The sequence below is a fragment of the Gallinula chloropus genome (genome assembly GCF_964237585.1).
Source record: "Gallinula chloropus genome assembly, chromosome: 13".
In the NCBI taxonomy this organism is placed as follows: domain Eukaryota; kingdom Metazoa; phylum Chordata; class Aves; order Gruiformes; family Rallidae; genus Gallinula; species Gallinula chloropus.
In genome coordinates, this window is record NC_140098.1 from 14626594 (window position 1) to 14650144 (window position 23551).

Sequence of the window (23551 nt, forward strand, 5' to 3'; positions counted from 1 at the left end):
CAGACTGGTTTTTCCCCACTCTCAGCATGGCGGGGAACTGGTTTCCTCCCACTGCACAGGACGCAGCACCCACACGCCGCCGGCACCGCTCGGCACGCCCCGGTGCAGCCGGCTCTGGCCGGCTTCCCCCATCTGTGGGTGATCCCAGACCGGGCTGTGCTGTGCCAGGGGGCCTGTTCCCAGGCCCCCCACACCCTCAGCATCCCCCCCACCACATCTATTTTTTCCACCCTTAAGCTGGTTGAAGCTGTGGTGAGTGCTGGACACCCTGCCAAGAGCTTTCTGGGTGATGCCTTGAGGAGGGGTGGAAGGGCTGGTGGGGGGGTCCCATGGGTGCTGGCTCAGCTCTGGGGTGCAGCAGGGTGCTCTGCATTTGCAGGCAGATTCTGCCATCCTTTCCCAGTGCTGTGGGCACCCTGGAGCTGCCATCAGTGGGATGCCAGCTCCGTGCCAGCCCCTGCCTGGGAGTGATGTCCCTGGTGATGTGACATTGTGGGTCACACTGCTGCTCTGGGCACTGCTGGTCCCCACCATGGGTGTTGGGCAGACCCCAGCCTTGGCAATGCCAGCAGCCTGTCCCCTCCCTGCCACCAGCACCCACAGCTGGGGTGGGGACATGATGGGGGCTCATTCACCCCGAGCACCCAATGGCTGTGGTGCCAGGGTGCTGTGGGCTGTGGGGTCAGTGCTGGTGGCTGATGGGGCAGGGTGGGGGGGGGGGCTGGCTGGCTGGCTCCCACATACCCCAGCGTGGCTGCTCGCCCCCGCAGCGCCCAGGCTGGCTCAGGGAGGGGAATATTTGCTCCATGAGGTCATGGTGTGCTGAACGTGGCCAGCAACCCCTGGCAGCCTGCGGGGAGGTGATGGCTCCTGGGGTCACCGTGGAGAGGTGGCTGGTGGGATGGTGGTCCCCATTTCCCCCCCACCTGTGGCCACCCAACCCATGCTGGGGTGTTGCCCACACTCGCTGGGGGAGGGTCCCTGGCTGGGGTTGGGGGGCTGGCGTTGGCCCTGTGTGGGGCAGGCAGGATGGTACCTCCCTTCCTGCTCCCTCCCCACCCCCTGGCACCCTCTGAGGGCCCCCCACTGTCCCCGGGTGTGAGGCTGCTCACGGGGGTGGGGGGGCTGTATTGTGTGTGCCCTAGTCACCATCCCTTGCCCTTTGTTCCCCTCCCAGCCCCACACTGTGGGAGGGGGGCTGCTCTCTTGGCCTCTGCTCCCTCACCCCCTTCCCAAGTGGGGTGTCGAGGTTGGCACATCCTTCCCCTGGCTGGGCAGAGCCGGGGTCCCCTCCCCAGGCTACCCAGAGGGGGTTCCCCCTCCCCAGAGCAGCCTGCTGGGGGGGTTGAGCAAGGGGGACACAGCCCTCTTGTTTTCAGCTGAGGGGACAGAGGGACACCCTGGGGCTGCCCAGAGTGGGGGTACAGTTAAAATCCAAAGCTGCTGCGCTGTGCAGACCCCCCTTCCCCAGCTGTGACGCTCCGTGCCCATCACCGTGGCCTCGTGGCTGTGGGCTGTGTCCCCCCCCCCCCATAGCTGCTGCTGGCTGCATGTGCCAGTGTCTGTCACGCCTGGCCTGGCAGGTGTGTGTGCAGCCCATGGGAACACAGTGTCCCTGGCCATGGGGGCAGCTCTGCCCTGGGATGAGGGCGGGTGGGGGGGTCCTGGTGTGGGGTTCCCTGGCGTGGGGCCCCCCCCACCTCTCCATGGGGTGCTGGTGGAGCCCCACTCCCTGCCCAGCCCCTCTGCCTGTTTCACGCCTGCACACTGTAATTTGGGTCTAAAAATAAGCTGGGAGGGGGAAGGTGATGGGGTGGCTGGAGCAGGGCTGGGTGCAGGTGGGGGGCTGTGCCAGCTGTGGGTGGGGGTCCCAGCCCGGGTTCAGGGGTCCCCACAAACCTCAGCGTGGTCTTTGTGGGTGGGTTTAGCTCATGGCTCTCACCCCCCACCCCCCCCACCCCCATTTGGGACCCCCTATGCCACTCATGTGGGTCACTGGGACTGACCCAGCTGGGCTCCTGCCTGTGTCCCCCAATTCCCACTGGCATCTCTGGAGGGGTTGAGCCACTGGGACCACCCATCTTTTGGGGGCACCTCTCATTTTTAGGGCATCCCTCACCTCTGACTCCATCTTACCCCACGGTGCAGCTTGGGGGTGCCACCCTGGGGGATCCCCAGTGTGTTGAGGGGGGGATGTAGCCTGTTGGGCTGTGGTACCCTCACCGTGGGGCTGACCCTCCCCAAACCTCTGGCCCCCCCCAGCCTGCCTCTTCCGCTTCAACGTCCTCTCCCTGGTGTACCTGCTCTTCTTGCTGCTCCTGCCATGGTTCCCTGGGCCCACCCAGAGCTCTGCCACAGGTAAGGAGGGGGGACAGCAGGGTGGGGAGCTGGGGAGGGGGTGACAGGGGGGGCTTTGTGCCGCTCTGCAGCAGGTACCTGCCATCCTTCCCCTGCGGTTTCCCCCCCGACCCAGCCGGGCAGCGTGGCTCCGTGTGGCATCTCCTCTCTGTTAATTATAGCCCAGGGTGGCTATTAATAGCTGTCCTGCTCTGAAATGGCCACTTTTGAGCCCCAGCCTCATTAACCAGAAACCTCAGGAGCTGGGCTGTGCCCGCTGGGTGGGCAGGGATGGACCACAAGCAGCCCCTCCGCCCTGCCTGGGCAACCTGGGGCACGTCCCCTGCTGTGGGCACATGTGGAGGGGTGCAGGGGATGTTATCTCCCCCCAAATCAGGGTGGGCACTGGGTGCCTGTAGCCCTGCTTGGTTCCCTGCCCTCTGTGTGGTAGCACAGGCTGGCAGTGCCTGGCACGGCCCTGGATAACAGCTCTGCCCTCTGAATATTTCATGGGCTCCTACAGCCCCAGAGCCTGGGTGATTTCGGCTGGATTTACAGGAAAAGGCAAGTGCAGGGAGAGGTTTTGGCTGGGGGATGCCCCAGCACCCACCTGTGCCCATGGCTGGGAAAAGCAGGCGTGTGATGCGGGGAGATGGGTGGGATGGGGACACGATTCAGCTGCTGGGAGGGTTGATGAGGGGTTTGTGGTGTGTGTGGGGGGAACTGTGCCTCAGTTTCCCCAATAATGCAACAGGAAAGGATGTTTTTGGGGGTGTGGTGAGACGTGCAGGGTCCTGGCGGGGCCGCGGCTCTGGGACAGACCTCTGGCATCCCTGGGCATGGCCACGGCACACCCCATCCCAGGGGTGCTGGGTCCTGTCTGGGGATGCTGGCACATTCTGGGGCCACCTCAGGTGATGGGTAACAGGGCGCCTGTGTCTTGCAGGTCATGCTGGCCGCCTCCTCAAGGCTCTGCTGGGGACCAGCATCCTCTTCCTCCTCGCCCACTTTGTCTTCCAAATATGCCTGTACACCCTGCCCGTCCTGGACCAGCTGCTGGGGCCCAGCTGTGAGTATGGGGTGCCAGAGCACCCTGCCATGGGGGTCCCCACACTGCCCTCGCCCTCCTGCACCTCTGCTCTCCCAGGCTTCACCCCTTCCTTGTGCTGCTTGGGGGGCTGCACCTCCAAGATGGTGATGGGTGGGTGTGGGGATCCCATCCTTCTGGGTGCTGGGGGTCCCAGGCACCTGCCTGGCACCGGGGGGCATGCTGTGCTGGGGTGCCTGTTTGGTGGCTGCAGCACAGGGTGTGGACCCCATCTGGGGGTCCTCACACCCTGTTGGGGTGCTGCTGGGCTCAGCACCTCCCTGCTTCCCCACAGGCAGTACCTGGGAGGTCCTCGCCCGGCACGTCGGGGTCACCAGGTAAGGGTGGGGCTGGGGGCTGTCCGTGGGGGATGCTGGTGGTGGGGGAGCACCCCTGAGCCCCACCCTGTGCTGCTGTCCCACCCCAGGCTGGACCTGAGCGACATCCCCAACTCGGTGCGTCTGGTGGCGCCCGACGTGGGCATCCTGCTGGTCTCGTCCCTCTGCCTGTGCCTGTGCCGCCGCCTCGTCCCCAAGGCCGGACCTGCCCCCCGTGCCCAGAGACCCGAGTCCCGGGAGCCCCTTGAGCGGGTGAGAGCACACCCTGGTCCCCACCGGCACCATCCCACCCACCGTGGCCCCACCGACCCCCACCGGCACCATCCCACCGACCCCCACCGGCACCATCCCACCCACCGTGGCCCCACCGACCCCCACCGGCACCATCCCACCGACCCCCACTGGCACCATCCCACCCACCATGGCCCCACTGACCCCCACCAGCACCATCCTACCCACTGTGGCCCCACCGACCCCCACCGGCACCATCCCACCCACCGGCACCATCCCACCCACCGTGGCCCCACTGACCCCCACTGGCACCATCCCACTGACCCCCACTGGCACCATCCCACCCACTGTGGCCTCACCATCCCCCACCAGCACCATCCCACCCACTGTGGCCCCACTGACCCCCACCGGCATCATCCCACAGACCCTCACCGGCACCATCCCACGCACGGTGGCCCCACTGGCACCATCCCACCCACCGTGGCCCCGCCGACCCTCACCGGCATCATCCCACAGACCCTCACCGGCACCATCCCACCCACAGTGACCCCACTGGCACCATCCCACTGACCCCCACCGGCACCATCCCACCCACGGTGGCCCCACCGGCACCATCCCACAGACCCTCACCGGCACCATCCCACCCACGGTGGCCCCACCGGCACCATCCCACAGACCCTCACCAGCAACATCCCACCCACCGTGGCCCCACCGATCCCCACTGGCACCATCCCACCAGCACCATCCCACCCACCATGGCCCCACCGACCCCCCGTCCTGGGGTACCACAGCCGGGATGGTGTCCCGGGATGTGGCGGGGGTTGGGGTGGGGGTGTGACCGGGGACACGCGGTGCGGCAGTGTCGGCAGCGGGCGGGGGGCTGGGTCAGCGTCCCGGCACCTCGTCGGGGCCAGGGTGACTCAGCCAGGGGCGGAGGAGTGCCCGTGTTTGCTCCCGTGTTGCTATAGGGATCCTGCCAAACAGCCCAGCCCCACGGCCCCAGCGGGATGTGGGGGTGCCCGTGGTGTTGGCACCCCCCAGGCTGTGGGAGGCTCTGCCACCCCGAAACTACCTAGGGCAGGAAGAGGGGTGGGGGGATGCAGGGTGCTGTGCCTGGCACCGGAATCACCCAGGCATCACCGCCCCTAAACCCATGGCTCCCCCATCTCAGCGAACCCCCACTTTGGGGTGCCCCCCGCTTGATCAGGACCATCAAGATGGGCACCCCCCTGCCCATCCCCGGGGCCAGGCTGTAACCGGAGCGTTGTGCTGCCGCGAATGCCGGGGCCGGGAGCGCGGGGCCGGGGCCGGGAGGCAGCCTGGAAACAAGCTCAGTGCTGGGAACCCGGGCGCCAGCGCCAAGAAAAACAGCCGCCTTTGGAAGGAGCTGTCCAAGCAGCTGACAGACAAACGGACAAACACGGCCAGGTGCCGGGCTGCGCGCCCGCCCGGCCCCCCCCTGCTCTCCCTCAAGTGGGGAAACTGAGGCACGGCCACTCACAGCCCGGGCCTGGGGGGCTGCCTGGGGCAGGGGGTTCAGGATGTGCTCTCCTTGCCTGGCAGGGGGAAGAGGAGGATGGGGGCCGGCGTGGCAGGATGGTTGACAAGCCGCTGAGTGCCAGGCTGAGGGTGACGGCTCACTGGCTGCTCTGGGTGGCTGGGAAGGCGCTGGCCATCCTGCTGCTGGCCTTGGCTGGTGGGTATGGGGCTGGGGGGCTTGTAGGGAGCTGGGGGGCTTGATGGTTGTGCTGCTGGGAGGGGATGCTCAGTTGGGGGAGGAGGGATGCTCTATCCGGGGGAATGATGCTTGGTCCAGGTAGGGATGCTGAGTCTGGGGGATACTCGGTCCAGGTAGGGATGATCAGTCTGGGGGAGGGATGCTCGGTCCAGGTAGGGATGATCAGTCTGGGGGAGGGATGCTCGGTCCAGGGGAAGGAAGCTCAGTCTGAGGGATGCTCAGTTTGGGGAAGGGATGCTCAGTCCAGGGTAAGGGATGCTGAGTCTGGGGGAAGGATGCTTGGTCCAGGTAGGGATGCTCCGTTTGGGGAAGGGATGCTTGGTCCAGGAGAGGGAAGCTCAGTCTGAGGGAAGGGTGCTTCGCAGGGAGAAGGATGCTTGGTGCAGGTAGGGATGCTGAGTCTGGGGGATGCTTGGTCCAGGGGGAGGGATGCTTGGTCTGGGGCAGGGATGCTGAATCTGGGGGATGCTCGGTCCAGGAGGAGGGATGCTTGGTGCGGGTAGGGATGCTGAGTCTGGGGGATGCTCGGTCCAGGAGGAGGGATGCTTGGTGCGGGTAGGGATGCTGAGTCTGGGGGATGCTCGGTCCAGGGGGGAGGGATGCTTGGTCTGAGGCAGGGATGCTGAGTCTGAGGGATGCTCAGTCCAGGGGGAGGGATGCTTGGTCTGGGGCAGGGGTGCTCAGTCCAGGGTGATGCTCGGGCGGGAGCTGCGTGGCCAGAGGATGCTCGGCCGCGCACTGACCGCCCGCGGGGCGCTGCTCCCCAGGGATCACCCTGCCCTCCGCCTCCTCCAGCGTCTACTACCTGCTCTTCGTGGGGCTGTGCACGTGGTGGGCCTGCCACCTCCCCACCAGCCGCCTGGCCTTCGACATCCTCTGCGCCTTCGTGGGCATCTACGCTGGCAGCCACCTCCTCTGCCTCTACGCCTACCAGACACCCTTCGTGCAGGGGGTCTTCCCACCCCCCACCATCTGGGCACGGTGAGTCCCCGTGCCGTGGGGGGTCCCTGTGCCACACCAGTTGGGGGGCCAGCCCAGCACCTCGCTCGGCTCTGCTACAGCACATCACCATGGAGTGGTGGCCAGAGACTGCCTGGTGAAGCTGTGTGCTGTGCCAGTGCTGGGATGGGATGCTGGCTGGTGGTGGGCATCCCACTTTTGGGGAGGGAGAGGGGGGATGATGCCACTTGCTCCATCCACACAGGGTGTTTGGCTTCAAGGACATCATCCTGTACCGCAACTGCTCCTGGCCCAACGCCCTGGTGCTCAACACTGACCACCCCTGGCCTGTCTATGCCAACCCTGGCATCCTGCTCCTGCTCTACTACACTGTGGTCACGCTGGTGAAGCTGCGCTGGCTGGATACCAGGGTGAGGGGCTGCAGGGCTGAGACAGACCCTCTGCCAGTGCCCCGCTGCTCTGACTGCCCCAGCTGTGGTGCCTGCTGGAAGGGAGGTGGGGTGCCCATGGTGGAGGGGATGCCCTGACCTGTCTCCTGCCCCCCACAGAGACCTGTGGCGCCGGCACAGCCGCCGGTGAGGTGCCCAACGAGGGAGCTGGTGGAGCTGGAGAGCTGGCCCAAGGACACCGATGGTGTGACTGAGGACACCAAGGTGGGTTGGGGGGGTGCTGTGACCCCTATGCGATGCCCAAGCTGTGGGGAGCAGGTGTGGGGTGCTCCAGGGGGGGTGCTGGGGTGGGCTCTGAGCCCTCTCTGCCCCCCAGCCCATGCTGTCCCCCAGCACTGGGAAGCCAGGCAGCAGTGCCGACAACTGCACCGTCCACGTCATGGGCAACTCGCCGCAGCCCGGTAAGCCCATCGCTGCCACAGCCCCTTCCCCACACCCTGCCTGTGGCATTTTTTGGGGGGGGGACCTCACCATCCCCATCTCCACGGCCAGGCAGGAGGCGTCCGGGGGAGCGGCTGCCCCTGCACGCCATGGGCCACGTCATCATGAGCCAGAGCTACGTCTGCGCCCTCATCGCCATGATGGTAAGTGGGGCTGGTTGGAGGGGGCTAGGGGGGGCTGAACACCCACATATGAGTTTGGTTTGGTTTGTTCAACATCTTTATCCATGGCCTGGGTGAAGGGAGCGAAGGTTCCCTCAGTGAGTTAAGGGATGATGCTGAGCTGGGAGGACGTGTGGATCTGCCTGAGGGTGGGGAGGCTCTTCAGAGGGGTCTGGCCAGGCTGGATCCATGGGATGAGACCAAGGGGATGAGGTTCAACAAGGCCAAGGGCAGAGTCCTGCACATGGGACACAACAACCCCGAGCAGAGTGACAGGCTGGGGGCAGAGCGGCTGGAGAAGGACCTCGGTGACTGCAGGCTGAACATGAGCCAGCAGTGTGCCCAGGTGGCCAGGAAAGCCAAGGGCATCCTGGCTTGTGTCAGGAATAGCGTGGCCAGTAGGTCTGGGGAGGGGATTGTGCCCCTGGACTGGGCACTGGTGAGGCTGCAGCTCGAGTGCTGGGTCCAGTTCTGGGCTTCTCACCATCAGCAGGACAGTGAGGTCCTGGAGTGAGTCCAGAGAAGGGCAACCAGGCTGGGGAAGGGGCTGGAGGGCAAATCCTCTGAGGAGCAGCTGAGGGAGCTGGGGGTGTTGAGCCTGGAGAAGAGGAGGCTGAGGGGAGACCTTCTCCCCACCTCCCCTGCCCTGCCAGGAGGGTGCAGAGAGGTGGGCGATGGTCTCTTCAGCCAGGGGACAGGAACTGGGACAAGGGGCAATGGGCTCAAGCTGCCCCAGGGCAGGGTCAGCTCAGCTGGGAGGGGAAAGTTCTTCCCTGGCAGAGTTGTGGGGCTGTGGCACAGGCTGCCCAGGGAGGGGCTGAGTCACCCCCTGGGTGTGTTTAACAGAGGGGAGATGAGGTGCTCAGGGATCTGGGGCAGCACAGGATGGGAATGGTTGGACTTGGTGGTCTCAAAGGGCTTCTCCAACCTGGTGATGCTGTGACTCAGTATGGGTGAGGAGCGGGGGCTGGGACACCTCCTGGGCTGAGCCTGGATGAGCTGCCTCACCCTGCCCCCCCCCGTAGGTGTGGAGCATCACCTACCACAGCTGGCTGACCTTCGTGCTGCTGCTCTGGGCCTGCCTCATCTGGACGGTGCGGAGCCGGCAGCACTTCGCCATGCTCTGCTCGCCCTTCCTCCTCCTCTACGGCATCGCCCTCTGCAGCCTGCAGTACGTCTGGGCCATGGACCTGACCCCCGAGCTGCCCACCCGTGTGGGCTTCATGAGCCTCGAGCAGCTGGGGCTGGTGCACCCCAAATATCCCTGCTTGGACCTGGGGGCTAAGGTGGGTCTGGGGTGGGTGGGTGGGTGGGTGGGTGTCCCTCCTCCTCCTCCTCCTCATCCCACCACCATCCCCACTGGGTCCTGGCTGTCCCCACTCACCCCCTGTCCCCCACAGCTCCTGCTCACCCTCACCTTCTGGCTGCTGCTGCGGCAGTTCATTAAGGAGAAGCTGCTAACGAGGAGGTGCCCAACCACCCCTCTCTTGGAGGTGACCATCTCGGATTCAGGTGAGGAGCTGGGGACCCTGTCCCAGGGCTGAGCATCCCCGGGGTGCAGGGAGCTGGGTTTGCGGGGGGGGGGGACACAGGCGCATCCCCCTGCCCAACTGCCCACAGCCCCCTCTCTGTCCTGGGGCTGAGCATCCCCGGGTTGCAGGGAGCTGGGTTTAGGGGGGGACACACAGGCGCATCCCCCTGCCCAGCTGCCCACAGCCCCCTCCCTGTCCTGGGGCTGAGCATCCCCGGGTTGCAGGGAGCTGGGTTTGGGGACACACACAGGCGCATCCCCCTGCCCAGCTGCCCACAGCCCCCTCCCTGTCCTGGGGCTGAGCATCCCCGGGGTGCAGGGAGCTGGGTTTGGGGGGGGACACACAGGTGCATCCCCCTGCCCAGCTGCCCACAGCCCCCTCCCTGTCCTGGGGCTGAGCATCCCCGGGGTGCAGGGAGCTGGGTTTGGGGGGGACACATACAGGCGCATCCCCCTGCCCAGCTGCCCGCAGCCCCCCTCCCTGCCCTGCAGAGCCCAGCCGGCAGCGGGACATGCTGAAGGCGCTGGGGGCGCTGGTGCGGGATTTCTATGCCAAGTACTGGATCTGTGTCTGCGCCGGGATGTTCATCGTGGTGAGCTTCGCCGGGCGCCTCGTCGTCTACAAGATCGTCTACATGTTCCTCTTCCTCCTCTGCCTCACCCTCTTCCAGGTAAGGGGGGGGGCTCAGGGACCCCTCTCCATCCCACTCCCCATCCCCAGGGTGGCCCTGGCTCGGGGGCCCGGCCCCATCCCCGTCCCCATCCAGAGGGTGGCCCTGGCTCGGGGTCCCCTCCCCGTCCCCATCCAGAGGGTGGCCCTGGCTTGGGGTCCTGTCCCCATCCCCAGGATGGCGACGGCTCGGGGTCCTCTCCCTATCCCCAGCATGGCCCTGGCTGGGGGACTCCTTCCCCTCCCCATCCCCGTCCCTATCCCTGGTGTGGCCCTGGCTGGGGGACCCCTCCCCATCCCCGTCCCTATCCCTGGTGTGGCCCTGGCTGGGGGACCCCTCACCATCCCCGTCCCTATCCCCACGTGCCCTTGTCCCCACAGGTGTACTACAGCCTGTGGCGCAAGGTGCTGAAGGGCTTCTGGTGGCTGGTGGTGGCCTACACCATGCTGGTGCTCATCGCCGTCTACACCTTCCAGTTTGAGGACTTCCCCATGTACTGGAGGAACTTGACGGGTCTCACCGATGAGCAGTGAGTGGCCCTGACCTGCTGTGGGGTCCCTGCCACCACCAGCCCCGTGGTGGCACCAGGGCATGGCCAAGGGATGCGTTGCACCTGGGGAAACTGAGGCACGGGGTGGGGGGAATTGGGGTTGAATCCTGGCGAGCCGGCTTGGTGCCTGTACAGGGTGGGCTGGTTGTGGCCCTGAGCTGACCCTCCCCTCTCTTCCCAGGCTGGGTGACCTGGGCCTGGAGCAGTTCAGCGTCTCCGAGCTCTTCTCCAGCACCCTCATCCCAGGCTTCTTCCTCCTGGCCTGCATCCTCCAGCTCCACTACTTCCACCGTCCCTTCATGCACATCACCGACCTGGAGCACGTTCCCTCTGCCACCCCGCCACGCTGCCACATCCCCAGGTAGGGCCCCGTGCTGAGGGGACCCCTACCTGCATCCAGACCCCCCTGTACCCCCACCCCTGCCCTGTCCCCTCCTCCCCACAGGCCTGAGGAGCTGCATGGCAGCCGGCTGCTGCGGGATGCAGCTGCTGCCGAGACTGCTGGGACTGGTGACTCTGACACTGCATCACAGGGTACTGGGGGTACTGGGGTGGGATGGGGTATCCTCCATGCCAGGGAGGGGCTGGGAGAAGGGTATAGAGATGGATTTGGGGTGTCCTCTGGGTTTGGGGGTGTGGGGATGGGTTGGGGTGTCCTTCAAATGGAGATGGATTTGGGGTGTCCTCTGAGTTTGGGGGGATGGGTTATACTGTCCTTCAGATGGAGATGGATTTGGGGTGTCCTCTGAGTTTGGGGAGATGGGTTATGCTGTCCTTCAGATGGAGACGGATTTGGGGTGTCCTCTGAGTTTGGGGGGATGGGTTATGCTGTCCTTCAGATGGAGATGGATTTGGGGTGTCCTCTGAGTTTGGGGGTGTGGGGATGGATTGGGGTGTCCTTCAAGCCAGGAAAGGCCTGGGAGAGCACAAGGGATGGGTTGGGGTGCCCTGAAAGTGTAGGAGGGGAGGGAATGGGGTGTCCTCCATGCTTGGGAGGTTGAGGGAATAGATTGGGGTGTTCTCTCTGTGGGGGTGTCCATGACATTCTGTGTCCTCCCAGCGCCCACCAAATGGGGGCTGGTGCTGGAGCGCCTGATCGTGCTGGGCTGGACCTTCTCGGACACGCTGACCCGTGGGCAGGTCTTCGTGGGGCGTCTGCTGGAGCTCCACATCCTCAAGCTGGTGGCCCTCTACACCGTCTGGGTGGCCTTGCAGGAGGTACCAGCCCCAGTTCCTCGGGACGTGGGGGGTTTGTGGGGTGGGGTGGGGGGGGCACCCTGGGGGTGCTGACGTGGCCGCACGCCCCCAGGTATCGCTGATGAACTTCTTGCTGGTGCTGCTGTGGGCTCTGGCCATGCCCTACTGCCGCTTCCGCCACATGGCCTCCTGCCTCTCCACCGTCTGGACCTGCATCATCATCGTCTGCAAGATGCTCTACCAGCTCAAGGTCGTCGACCCCCACGAGTACTCCAGCAACTGCACCCAGGTGGGTGCCCGGGTGACCGTGCCGGGGGCAATGGGGGTCGGTGGGGGGGTTGTGGGGGGGGATTACTCAGTTTTGGGGGGGTTCCCTGGCTGGAGGTGGGGTCTGGAGGAGGGGGTGAGGGGTGTTGATGCCCATTGGTGGTTCCTTTTGCAGCCCCAACTCAACAGCACCAACCTGAGCCCAGAAGAAATTGGCAACTCCACTCTGTACCGCGGCCCCGTGGACCCTGCCCACTGGTTCGGCATCCGCAAGGGATACCCCAACCTGGGCTACATCCAGGTGGGGATGGGGGTGGGATGCTCAGTGACGTGGCTGTGGTCCTGAGTGGCCCATGGGGATGGGCTGCTCAGCACTATGCTGTGGTCCTGAGCGCCCTGTGGGGATGGGATGCTTGGGGACATGCTCTGGTCCTGAGCACACCATGGGGATGGGCTGCTCAGCACTGTGCCGTGGTCCTGAGCGCCCCATGGGGATGGGATGCTTGGGGACGTGCCGTGGTCCTGAGCACACCATGGGGATGGGCTGCTCAGCACTGTGCCGTGGTCCTGAGTGCCCCATGGGGATGGGATGCTTGGGGACGTGCTGTGGTCCTGAGTGCCCCATGGGGATGGGATCCTCAGCACTGTGCCGTGGTCCTGAGTGCCCCATGGGGATGGGATACTTGGGGATGTGCTGTGGTCCTGAGCACACCATGGGGATGGGCGGTGGTCCTGAGCGCCCCATGGGGATGGGCTGCTCAGCACTGTGCCGTGGTCCTGAGCGCCCCATGGGGATGGGCTGCTCAGCACTGTGCCATGGTCCTGAGCACCCCATCCCTTCCCCCAGAACCATCTCCTGGTGCTGCTGCTGCTGGTGTTCGAGGCGGTGGTGTACCGGCGCCAGCAGTACTACCGCAAGCAGCACCAGCTGGTGGCCCCTGTCACCGAGACCATCTTCGAGGACATCTCCCACCAGCACCTGGACAGCGGCCTGGCCCCCTGTGCCAAGTACTTCCTCAACTACTTCTACTACAAGTTTGGCTTGGAGGTGGGGAGCAGGCGCTGGGGGAGAGGAGGGGTCGGGGTGCGGTGGAGGGGGGGGGTGTCCCATTTCGGTGCTGAGCTTCTGTGTCATCCCCTCCCCTTCCCCCCCCCCCGCCCCAGATCTGCTTCCTGCTGATGGTGAACGTGATCGGGCAGCGGATGAACTTCCTGGTGATCCTGCACGGCTGCTGGCTGGTGGTCATCCTGACGCGGCGCCGGCGGGCCGCCATCGCCCGCCTCTGGCCCAAGTACTGCCTCTTCCTCGTCATCTTCCTCCTCTACCAGTACCTGCTCTGTGTGGGCATGCCGCCCGCCCTCTGCGTGGGTAAGGAGGGGTTGGGGGGTTTGGGGGGGGCACCTGTCCTTTGAGGGGTGTTGGGGAGGTGGGGGATACTGGGTGCGCAGGCTGGCTGCCCTGGGTGAGGGGCTGGGGGGGGGCATGGGGGTCACCCATCCTTTGAGGGGTGTTGGGGAGATGGGGATACCATGTGGGCAGGCCCTCTGCCCTGGGTGAGGGGCTGGGGAGAGCTGGGGGGGGCTGTGGGGGTCACCCATCCTTTGAGGGGTGTTGGGGAGGTGGGGGATGCTGTGTGGGCAGGCTGGCTGCCCTGGGTGAGGGGCTCGTGGGGGGGGCATGAGGGCCATGGGGGTCACCCATCCATTGAGGGGTATTGGGGAGGTGGGGATACTGTGTGGGCAGGCGCTCTGCCCCATGGTGAGGGGCTGGGGGGGGTTGGCATCCAGCATCCCCACTGCCCCCCCAGACTATCCGTGGCGCTGGAGCCGGGCCCTGCCCATCAACTCAGCGCTCATCAAGTGGCTCTACCTGCCTGACTTCTTCGTGGCCCCCAAATCCACCAACCTCATCAGTGAGTAGCCCCCAGCCCTCACAGACCCCTGCCCCTGTGGTACCCCAGCTCTGAGCATCCCCCTGCCCCTCACAGCTCCCTGCCCATGGGGTACCCCAGCTCTGAGCATCCCCCTGCCCCTCACAGCTCCCTGCCTGTGGGGTGCCCCAGCTCTGAGCATCCCTCTGCCCCCTGCAACCCCCTGCCCATGGGATACCTCAGCTCTCTGCATCCCCCTGCCCCCTGCATCCCCCTGCCTGTGGGGTACCCCAGCTCCTAGCATCCCCCTGCATCCCCCTGCCTGTGGGGTACCCCAGCTCCTAGCATCCCCCTGCATCCCCCTGCCTGTGGGGTACCCCAGCTCCTAGCATCCCCCTGCATCCCCCTGCCTGTGGGGTACCCCAGCTCCTAGCATCCCCCTGCCTGCCCCTGCCCATGTGGTGCCCCAGCTTCCTGCATCCCCCTGCCTGCACCTGCCCATAGGGTGCCCCAGCTCTCTGCATCCCCCTGCCCCTCACAGCACCCTGTCCATAGGGTGCCCCAGCTCTCTGCATCCCCCTGCAACCCCCTGCCTGTGGGGTACCCCAGCTCCCAGCATCCCCATGCCCCTCGCAGCTCCCTGCCCATGGGGTACCCCAGCTCTGAGCAGCCCTCTGCCTGTGGGATACCCCAGCTCTCTGCAGCCCCCTGCCCCTCACAGCCCCCTGCCCATGGGGTACCCCAGGAAGGGAGGGCATTGAGGGTGGGAGCTTGGTGGAGGCTACACCCCCAAAGAGGAGGGCCTTGTTGGGGCCCCCCCCCATCCCCTTTGAGCGAGGGGCTGTGGCATCCCCGTGCCCACCCTGTGGTGACCCCTGTGCCCGCAGATGACTTCGTGCTGCTGCTGTGTGCGGCCCAGCAGTGGCGGGTGTTCGAGGCCGAGCGCACCGAGGAGTGGCTGCGGGCGGCGGGGGACAACGCCGACCGGCTGGACCTGGCATGGGACCCCCACAACCCCACACCCAACTTCATCCACTGCCGGTGGGTGCCCGTCACCCGGGGCTGGGAATACCTGGGGGCCATGGGGATGGGACCCCCTCTGCATCCAGGGATGGACCCCTCGGGGTATGGGCAGGGTGGGACCCCCCAGGCAGTGGGATTGGGATCCCTGAGGATGGGACCACACCAGCACAGGGACTCCTTTGAGCCAGGGAAGCCTATCAGGGCACCACCCCAGCTGGATCAGGAACCCCTGACACTCACACAGTACCCCCAAGACTGCGACAGGGGCACCCTGAGGCAGTGCTGGGACCCCCAGTGAGATGCAGCAGTCCAGGACACCCCTGGTGATGGTGCAGTGCCCCCCTGCAAGCACCAAAACCCCATAGATTTGATCTCCACAGACTGAGACAAGCCATTTGACCCCCAGAATATGGCTGACACAGGGACTGGGACTGTACTGGTTTGACTGGGGTGGGGATGGGTAGCACCAACACCAAGCAGTGCCAAGCACGGGTACTGGAAGGAGGGGAGGGGAGGGGCAGGAACCTTGCTCTGAGCTCCCCATCTCCCAGCTCCTACCTGGACATGGTGAAGGTGGTGGTCTTCCGCTACCTCTTCTGGTTCGTGCTGGTGGTGGTCTTCATCACCGGGGCCACCCGCATCAGCCTCTTCGGCCTGGGCTACCTGCTGGCCTGCTTCTACCTGCTGCTCTTCGGCACCGCCATGCTGCGCAAGCCGGCCCGGGCCCGCCTGGTGCTCTGGGACTGCCTCATCCTCTACAACATCACCGTCATCATCTCCAAGAACATGCTGTCGGTGAGGGCTGCGGGGCCCTGGCTGAGCCTGAGGCCCCTGGGCTGCTCTGTGGGGAAGGGGATGGGGTCCCCATCCTGCTGTCCCCCTGGCAAACCCCGTGCTCTGCCCTCTCTTCCCCACACAGCTCCTCTCCTGCGTCTTCGTGCAGCAGATGCAGAGCAACTTCTGCTGGGTGATCCAGCTCTTCAGCCTGGTCTGCACGGTCAAGGGATACTATGACCGTGAGTTGCCAGCCTGGGAGGAGGAGGAAGAGGAGGAGGAGGGTCTTGGGGGGCTTCCCTGCCTGAGCTGGTGGGGTTGGGGGGTCTGGTTTGGGCTTCTGCTTGACCTGCCTGCATCTCTGCCTGCCAGCCAAGGAGATGGGCAAGGACCAGGACTGCTCGCTGCCCGTGGAGGAGGCGGGCATCATCTGGGACAGCATCTGCTTCTTCTTCCTCCTGCTCCAGCGCCGCATCTTCCTCAGCTACTACTACTTGCACGTCATGCTGGACCTCCAGGCCTCTGCCCTGCAGGCTTCCAGGTGGGGATGGGGTCCTGGAGGGTCCCTGTGGGTGTTTGGGTGGTGGTTCCCCCCCACACCCATACACCCTTTCACCCTCCCACTGTGCCCGCAGGGGGGTTGCACTGTTCAAGGCCAGCACCCTGAAGAGCATGCGGTCCCACCGGCAAGCGGAGAAGAAGTCTCTGGCTCAGCTGAAGCGGCAGTGAGTGGGTTTTTTGGGGGCACCTGGGACCCTCTGCCACATTGGGCCACCCCTGTGCGTTGGGTGGGCTGGGTGCTGAGGGGGTGAGGTGGTGGAGAGGGTGCTGAGCATCCTCTGCCCGGCAGGATGGAGCGGATCAGAGCCAAGCAGGAGAAGTACCACCAGGAGCGGCTGCCCAGCAGCACCAGTGAGGGGCAGGATGCGGCCACTCAAGGTTAGAGCTGGGGTGGGGGGAGGGGGGTCATGGGGGTCCCTCTCCCATCCTGCCCAGTCCCCTTCACCCCTCTGTGGGCACAGCAGGCTCACCATGAGCCATCGTTGATGCCCATCACGGTAGAGCCCCACGGAGTGTAGCAGTGAACCCCCTTCCCTGTCCCTTTGGCTCCCCACCCCAAAACCCAGGGGAGGGTGCACCGAGCTCAGCCGTTCTCAGCCCGTCTCCATCTCCTGTTGCACAGAACCCAGCAGCCCAGCAGACCCTTCCCGGCAGAGGGAGCGGTGGTGTCGGCCTTGGTTAGACCATGCCTCAGGTACAGCCCCAGCACGGGGCCAAAACAGGGTGCAGCCCCTCAGCAGGGTCCCTCTGGCCCACTAACACCCGTGGGGAGGCGTGGTGATGGTGCTTGTGGAGAGGTGACGCCCTGCATGTCCCCTGTCACCATCCCCAGGGCACTAACCAGGGCTTCTCCCTTTCCCAATGCCAGCTGGGCTGGGTTGGCATCACTGGCACCAGTCGCTTCCCATCACCAGTGCTGGGGGGACTGGTCTGCAGTGCAGGGGGGGTGGGGTTTGGTTGAGCCATTGACCCCCGATGTCCCCAGTGGGGATCCCCATGGGTGTCCTCAGCATCACCAGAGAGTGGTGGGGAGATGGTGGTGGCTGTGCCATGCTGGGACACCCTGTGCCAGGGCTCTGGCCGGGCTGTGACACCCCGTGTTGCCCTGGCAGTGCTGCACTCTGGGGAGTACTTCCTCTTCGAGTCAGACAGCGAGGAGGAAGAGGAGGCAGCGGTGCCAGAGGAGCCACGGCCAGGCAGGCAGAGCGCCTTCCAGGTGGGCATGGCTGGGGCTGGGGAAGAGGCGGGGGGGTCTCACAGCACCTACAGGGTGCTGACAGCTCCTCTCTGCCCGCCCCCCGACCCCCCAGCTCGCCTACCAGGCCTGGGTGACCAACACCAGGACAGCGCTGCGGCAGCAGGAGCAGCTGGAGTCACCCGGTGCTGAGCCGGCTGCAGGTGGGTCTGGGTCACCCCAAAAGGTGGAGGGGGGCACATAGCCTTACCCTGCACCCACTGTTTGCCCTGGCATCTCATAATGGGGCATCGCCCCAGTGGGGTCCTGGGGGGGGTGTGTGTGAGGGGGGGTTCTCTGATGGCTGCGATCAGGTTGGGCACGAGCTCTGCAGCTCTTTGGGTGCCCGTGGTGGTTTTAAGGTGATGGGGGTGATGAGACCCCGCTGTGGGGGACAGAAATCACAGCATCACTGGACTGGAAAAGACCTTTAAGATCATCAAGTCCAACCATTCCCATCCTGTGCTAAAACAGATCCCTGAGCACCTCATCTCCCCTCTGTTAAACACACCCAGGGGGTGACTCAGCCCCTCCCTGGGCAGCCTGTGCCACAGCCCCACAACTCTGCCAGGGAAGAACTTTCCCCTCCCAGCTGAGCTGACCCTGCCCTGGGGCAGCTTGAGCCCATTGCCCCTTGTCCCAGCTCCTGTCCCCTGGCTGAAGAGACCATCGCCCACCTCTCTGCAGCCTCCTGGCAGGGCAGGGGAGGTGGGGAGAAGGTCTCCCCTCAGCCTCCTCTTCTCCAGGCTCAACACCCCCAGCTCCCTCAGCTGCTCCTCAGAGGATTTGCCCTCCAGCCCCTTCCCCAGCCTGGTTGCCCTTCTCTGGACTCGCTCCAGGACCTCACTGTCCTTCTGATGGTGAGGAGCCCAGAACTGGACCCAGCACTCGAGCTGCAGCCTCACCAGTGCCCAGTCCAGGGGCACAATCCCCTCCCCACACCTACTGGCCACACTATTCCTGACACAAGCCAGGATGCCCTTGGCTTTCCTGGCCACCTGGGCACACTGCTGGCTCATGTTCAGCCTGCAGTCACCCAGCACCCCCAGGCCCTTCTCTGCCTGACAGCTCTCCAGCCAGTCACCCCCAGCCTGTGTTGCTGCAGGGGGTTGTTGTGTCCCATGTGCAGCACTCTGTCCTTGGCCTTGTTGAACCTCATCCCATGGATCCAGCCTGTCCAGACCCCTCTGAAGAGCCTCCCCACCCTCAGGCAGATCCACACGTCCTCCCAGTTTAGTGTCACCCCCAAACTGGCTGAGGGAGCACTCAACCCCTTCATCGAGGTCACTGATAAAGATGTTGAACCAGCCTGGACCCAGGACTGAGCCCTGGGGGACACCACTGGTGATCCGTGGGGTCTGACCCTTTGCAGGGGACAGCGGAGGAAGGGAAGAGGAGGCAGCAGCACCCGCAGAGGCCGAAGGCCAGGAGGAAGAGGAGGAGGAAGGCTCCGGTAGGCGGGCAGTGGGGGTGGTGGTGATGGTGGGGAGGGGGCTGGTCTGAGCTGGGTGTGAAGTTCCCCCCCTGTGTGTTTGCCCCCCAGCAGAGCGGGGCAGCGTGCTGGAGCGGGCGCTGGGCACGCTGCGCTTCCTGCGGGTGCTGAGCTGCGCGGCGGTGGACGGGCTGGCGCAGTGGCTGGGCGCCTGCACGCGGGAGCACGCGGACATGTCCACCGTCCTGCGCCTGGAGAGATACGTCCTCACGCGACGCCTGGCCGCGGTCAGACCCGGGGGTGGGCGTGGGGTGGGATATGGGGGGGGGGGGGCCACACACAGATAATGGGGTAGCGAGGTGGTGGCAGCCCCCCTAAACTCTCCTAAACCCTCCCCCCCCCCAACCCTGCCCATCAAAGGGAGAGGATGTACAGGGTGGTGACAGCCCCCCCCTAAACCTCCCCCTCCCCAACCCTGCCCATCTCAGGGAGAGGATGCACAGGGTGGTGGCAGCCCCCCTAAAAGCCCTCCTCCCAACCCTGCCCATCACAGGGAGAGGATGTACAGGGTGGTGCCAGACCCCCCTAAACACCCCTAAACTCCCCCTTCCCAACCCTGCGCATCACAGGGAGAGGATGTACAGGGTGGTGGCAGCCCCCCCTAAACACCCCTAAACTCCCCCCTCCCAACCCTGCGCATCACAGGGAGAGGATATACAGGGTGGTGGCAGCCCCCTCCCCCAAAAGCCCCTAAACCCCCCCCTCCCCAACCCTGCCCATTACAGGGAGAGGACTTATGGGATGGTGGCAGCCCCCCTAAACACCCCCCTCACAACCCTGCCCACCACAGAGAGAGGATGTGGTGGCAGCCCCACCAAACCCCTCTAAACTCCCCCCCCAACCCTGCCCATTCAAGGAAGAGGACTTATGGGGTGGTGGCAGCCCCCCCCCCCTCAACCCCCCCTAACCTCCCTCCCAACCCTGCCCACCACAGGGGGAGGATGTGCACCGTGGGCTCCTGGATGAGCTGTACCTCCCACCATCGGATGAGCCCCCCGAGGAGCCGAGCCCACAGGGGAGCAGGGGGTCAGACCCCCAGAACGGCGTCGCTTCCAGGCAGGTGCATAGATACCCCCGCCCCGAGGTGGGGTGGGGGGCTGCGGGTGGGGGCTGATGGGCAAGGGGGACTCACCCCCCCATCCCTGTCCCATCCCCAGTGGGCACCAAGGAGCCGCCTCGGATGCAGAGGTATACCCCCTGCCCAGCCAGGAGCGTGTGACGAGCTGGGGGTCCCAGGAGGATGTGGAGGGCTCTCAGGAGCTGCTGGCGCTGCCCCAGAACAGGAGCCGGACGGCCAGCGAGCTCCTGCTGAGCAGGTACAGGGATGGGGGGTGGGTGAGCTTTGGGGGGGTTCAAGGGGGTCTCAGAGCTGGCTCCTCCTGAGCAGGTACAGAGATGGAGGGGGTGGGTGAGCTTTGGGGGGGGTCTCAGGGCTGGCTCCTGCTGAGCAGGTACAGGGATTGAGGGGTGGGTGAGCTTTGGGGGGTGTTGAGGGGTTCTCAGGGCTGGCTCCTGCTGAGCAGGTACAGGGATGGGGGGTGGGGTGAGCTTTGGGGGGTCTGAGGGGTTCTCAGGGCTGGCTCCTGCTGAGCAGGTACAGGGATGGGGGGTGGGGTGAGCTTTGGGGGGTCTGAGGGGTTCTCAGGGCTGGCTCCTGCTGAGCAGGTACAGGGATGGGGAGGGGGGTGGGTGAGTTTGGGGGTGTTTGGAGGGGATCTCAGGTCTGGCTCCTGCTGAGCAGGTACAGGGATTGAGGGGTGGGTGAGCTTTGGGGGCTGTTGAGGAGGTCTCAGGGCTGGCTCCTCCTGTGGCAGGGGGGTTGGAGCTCTATGATCCTTGGGGTCCCTTCCAACCCAGACCAGTCTGGGATTCTATGAGGGGTGAGTGAGCTTTGGGGGGGTCTGAGGGGATCTCAGGGCTGACTTCTCCTGAGCAGGCACAGGAATGGAAGGTGTGCGGGAGCTTTGGGGGGGTCTGAGGGGGTCTCAGGGCTGGCTCCTCCTGAGCAGGTACAGGGATGGAGGGTGTGTGGGAGCTTCAGGGGGTGGTTGAAGGGGTCTCAGGGCTGGCTCCTCCTGAGCAGGTACAGTGATAGAGGGGGGTGGGTGAGCTTTGGGGGGCTCTGGGGGGCTCTCAGGGCTGGCTCACACCCCCTGCACCCCCGCAGGCGCCTGTACTTTGCCGAGCTGGAAGTGTCAGAGCAGTTCTATCAGTCCCACAACCGGTTCCTGAAGCTGCTGCTGGCCACCTACGGCTGTGTGGCCGCCCACTCCGAGCTGCTCTGCTACTTCGTCATCATCCTCAACAACATGGTCACCGCCTCCGTCATCTCCCTCTTCCTCCCCATCCTCGTCTTCCTCTGGGCCATGCTCTCCATCCCCCGGCCCACCAAACGCTTCTGGATGACCGCCATCATCTTCACCGAGGTGGGCAAAGGGGTGGTGGCCAGGGGAGGGGGATGATGATGATGATGATGATGATGCCACCCTGGCTGCCACCCGCTGACCCCCCGCAGTGTCCTTGCAGATCATGGTGGTGGTGAAATACCTCTTCCAGTTTGGGTTCTTCCCCTGGAATGGCTATGCCATGCTGGTGCGCAACGAGGGCAAGCCCTTCTTCCCACCCCGCATCCTGGGCTTGGAGAAGACCGATCGCTACATCAAGTATGACCTGGTCCAGCTCCTGGCACTTTTCTTCCACCGCTCCCTGCTGCTGGTGAGCCCTGGGAGGGGGCACAGGCATCACCTGGGTGGGTGTCAGTGGGAGCTGGAGGTGTTTGGGGGCTCCCAGAGGGTGCTTGGGGGGCTCCCAGAGGGAGCTCAGTGGCTCGGTTTTGGGTTCCATCCGTGCTGGGTGGATGCAACAGGAGCTGCTGGTGCAGGATGGGGTGTGGTGGGGGAGGTGAGGTGCCCCCCATCTCCCCTGACTGTGCTCCTCTCCAGTCCTACGGGCTGTGGGACCACGAGGAAGACCCCTTCCCCAAGAAGAAAGCAGAGGTAGAGCGGGTGGAGGATGAGGAAGAGGAGGAGAGGCGGGAGGAAGCAGCTTCCCCACCACCAGCGGTGGGTGAGGAAGGGACAGAGGTGGTGTCAGCAGAGACGGGGACACCGGGTGCAGCCGTGGAGCCCGAGGGGGATGTCACAGGGCAGGAAGAGGGGCCCAGCACCACCCAGCTCCGCTTCAGGAGGAAGAGGAGGCGGGGGATGAAGCAGCCGGAGGCGGTTGTGGAGGGAGGTGAGTGATGGTCCCCAGCCCTTGTTGCCCTGGCAGGGGGCAAGGCCGGTGTCCCTTGGGACAGGATGAGGACCCTTTGGGCAGGGTGAGGACCCTTTGGGCAGGATGCAGCCCCGCAGCACCCCAGACTGTTTTCCATTCCAGAGGCTGGGGAGGAAGAAGAGAAGGAGGAAGAAGAGGGGGAGGAGGAAGAGGCAAAGCAGAGCCACGCTCAGAAGAAGCTGAAGGCGTTTGGGCTGCGGGTCAAGCTCTTCTTCCTCACCACGTGAGTGCCCTGCGGCGCTGGCTGGGGTGGGGGCTGCACCCCACAGCCCCCCCCTTCTCCCCAGTCACCCATCCCCCTGCCCCTTCCAGGGTGCAGGAGCTGTACCAGCCGGTGCGCGGGTTCTTCCACGACATCCTGCACACCCAGCACCGGGCGGCCACCGACGTCTACGCCTTCATGTTCCTGGCTGACGTGGTTGACTTCATCATCATCATCTTCGGCTTCTGGGCCTTCGGGGTGAGCCGTGGGGTCCTGCAGGGTGCTGACCAGCTGGCTGCCTGCTGTGGGGTCAGGCTGGGTCGCATCCTGACCTCTCCTCCGTCCCCAGAAACACTCGGCAGCTGCTGACATCACCTCCTCGCTGTCGGATGACCAAGTGCCCGAGGCCTTCCTGGTGATGCTGCTCATCCAGTTCACCACCATGGTCATCGACCGTGCGCTCTACCTCCGCAAGACCGTGCTGGGCAAGCTCATCTTCCAGGTCATCCTGGTCTTCAGCATCCACCTCTGGATGTTCTTCATCCTGCCAGCTGTCACCGAGAGGTACCCAGCATCCCCACCCCCCCACCCCCCACCAGAGATGCCCACAAGAGCGTGGGGTGGTCTTCGTGTGGTACCTTTGTGTCCCCACGAAGCCTTTGGGGGTGGCCAGAGGGGTGACAGCTCCCTCCCCCAGGTTGTTCAGCCTCAACACGGTGGCCCAGCTGTGGTACTTCGTCAAGTGCATCTACTTCTCACTCTCAGCCTACCAGATCCGCTGCGGCTACCCCACCCGCATCCTGGGCAACTTCCTCACCAAGAAATACAACCACCTCAACCTCTTCCTCTTCCAGGGGTACGGCACGAGGCCAAGCAGACCCCCCTCCCACCCCCCCAAATGCCCAGCAGGTGCCATACCAACCCCTTCTCCTTGTGTGTGTCCCGTGTCTCCCCCCCACCCCTCACTCCAGCTTTCGGCTCGTGCCCTTCTTGGTGGAGCTTCGTGCTGTCATGGATTGGGTCTGGACGGACACCACGCTGTCCCTCTCCAACTGGATGTGTGTGGAGGACATCTACGCCAACATCTTCATCATCAAGTGCAGCCGTGAGACAGAGAAGGTACAGCCCTGTCCCACCCCTCCCAGCAACCCCCTTGTTGT

At 65.1% G+C, this 23551-nt stretch overlaps 1 protein-coding gene across 1 annotated transcript in view; it reads left to right on the forward strand.

Annotated features, from left to right (window-relative positions):
- The window catches only part of PIEZO1 (piezo type mechanosensitive ion channel component 1 (Er blood group)), a gene marked incomplete at its 5' end in the record, with an annotated part of 31910 nt that overhangs the window by 4141 nt on the left and 4218 nt on the right, over window positions 1-23551 (forward strand). Inside the window, 44 exon segments of the mRNA XM_084269921.1 lie at window positions 2263-2358; window positions 3284-3410; window positions 3724-3762; window positions 3852-4014; window positions 5557-5689; window positions 6499-6712; window positions 6936-7101; window positions 7240-7344; window positions 7457-7588; window positions 7590-7724; window positions 8768-9028; window positions 9143-9254; window positions 9766-9944; window positions 10325-10473; window positions 10676-10855; window positions 10940-11028; window positions 11555-11712; window positions 11804-11980; window positions 12134-12259; window positions 12806-13006; window positions 13123-13327; window positions 13767-13871; window positions 14717-14870; window positions 15404-15647; window positions 15772-15868; window positions 15999-16167; window positions 16262-16351; window positions 16477-16565; window positions 16810-16881; window positions 17300-17403; window positions 17498-17608; window positions 18794-18796; window positions 18799-18874; window positions 18968-19140; window positions 19848-19969; window positions 20071-20229; window positions 21081-21339; window positions 21440-21628; window positions 21856-22137; window positions 22288-22412; window positions 22502-22649; window positions 22741-22955; window positions 23089-23247; window positions 23363-23510. Of these exon segments, the coding sequence (XP_084126047.1) occupies window positions 2263-2358; window positions 3284-3410; window positions 3724-3762; window positions 3852-4014; window positions 5557-5689; window positions 6499-6712; window positions 6936-7101; window positions 7240-7344; window positions 7457-7588; window positions 7590-7724; window positions 8768-9028; window positions 9143-9254; window positions 9766-9944; window positions 10325-10473; window positions 10676-10855; window positions 10940-11028; window positions 11555-11712; window positions 11804-11980; window positions 12134-12259; window positions 12806-13006; window positions 13123-13327; window positions 13767-13871; window positions 14717-14870; window positions 15404-15647; window positions 15772-15868; window positions 15999-16167; window positions 16262-16351; window positions 16477-16565; window positions 16810-16881; window positions 17300-17403; window positions 17498-17608; window positions 18794-18796; window positions 18799-18874; window positions 18968-19140; window positions 19848-19969; window positions 20071-20229; window positions 21081-21339; window positions 21440-21628; window positions 21856-22137; window positions 22288-22412; window positions 22502-22649; window positions 22741-22955; window positions 23089-23247; window positions 23363-23510 (6440 nt within the window).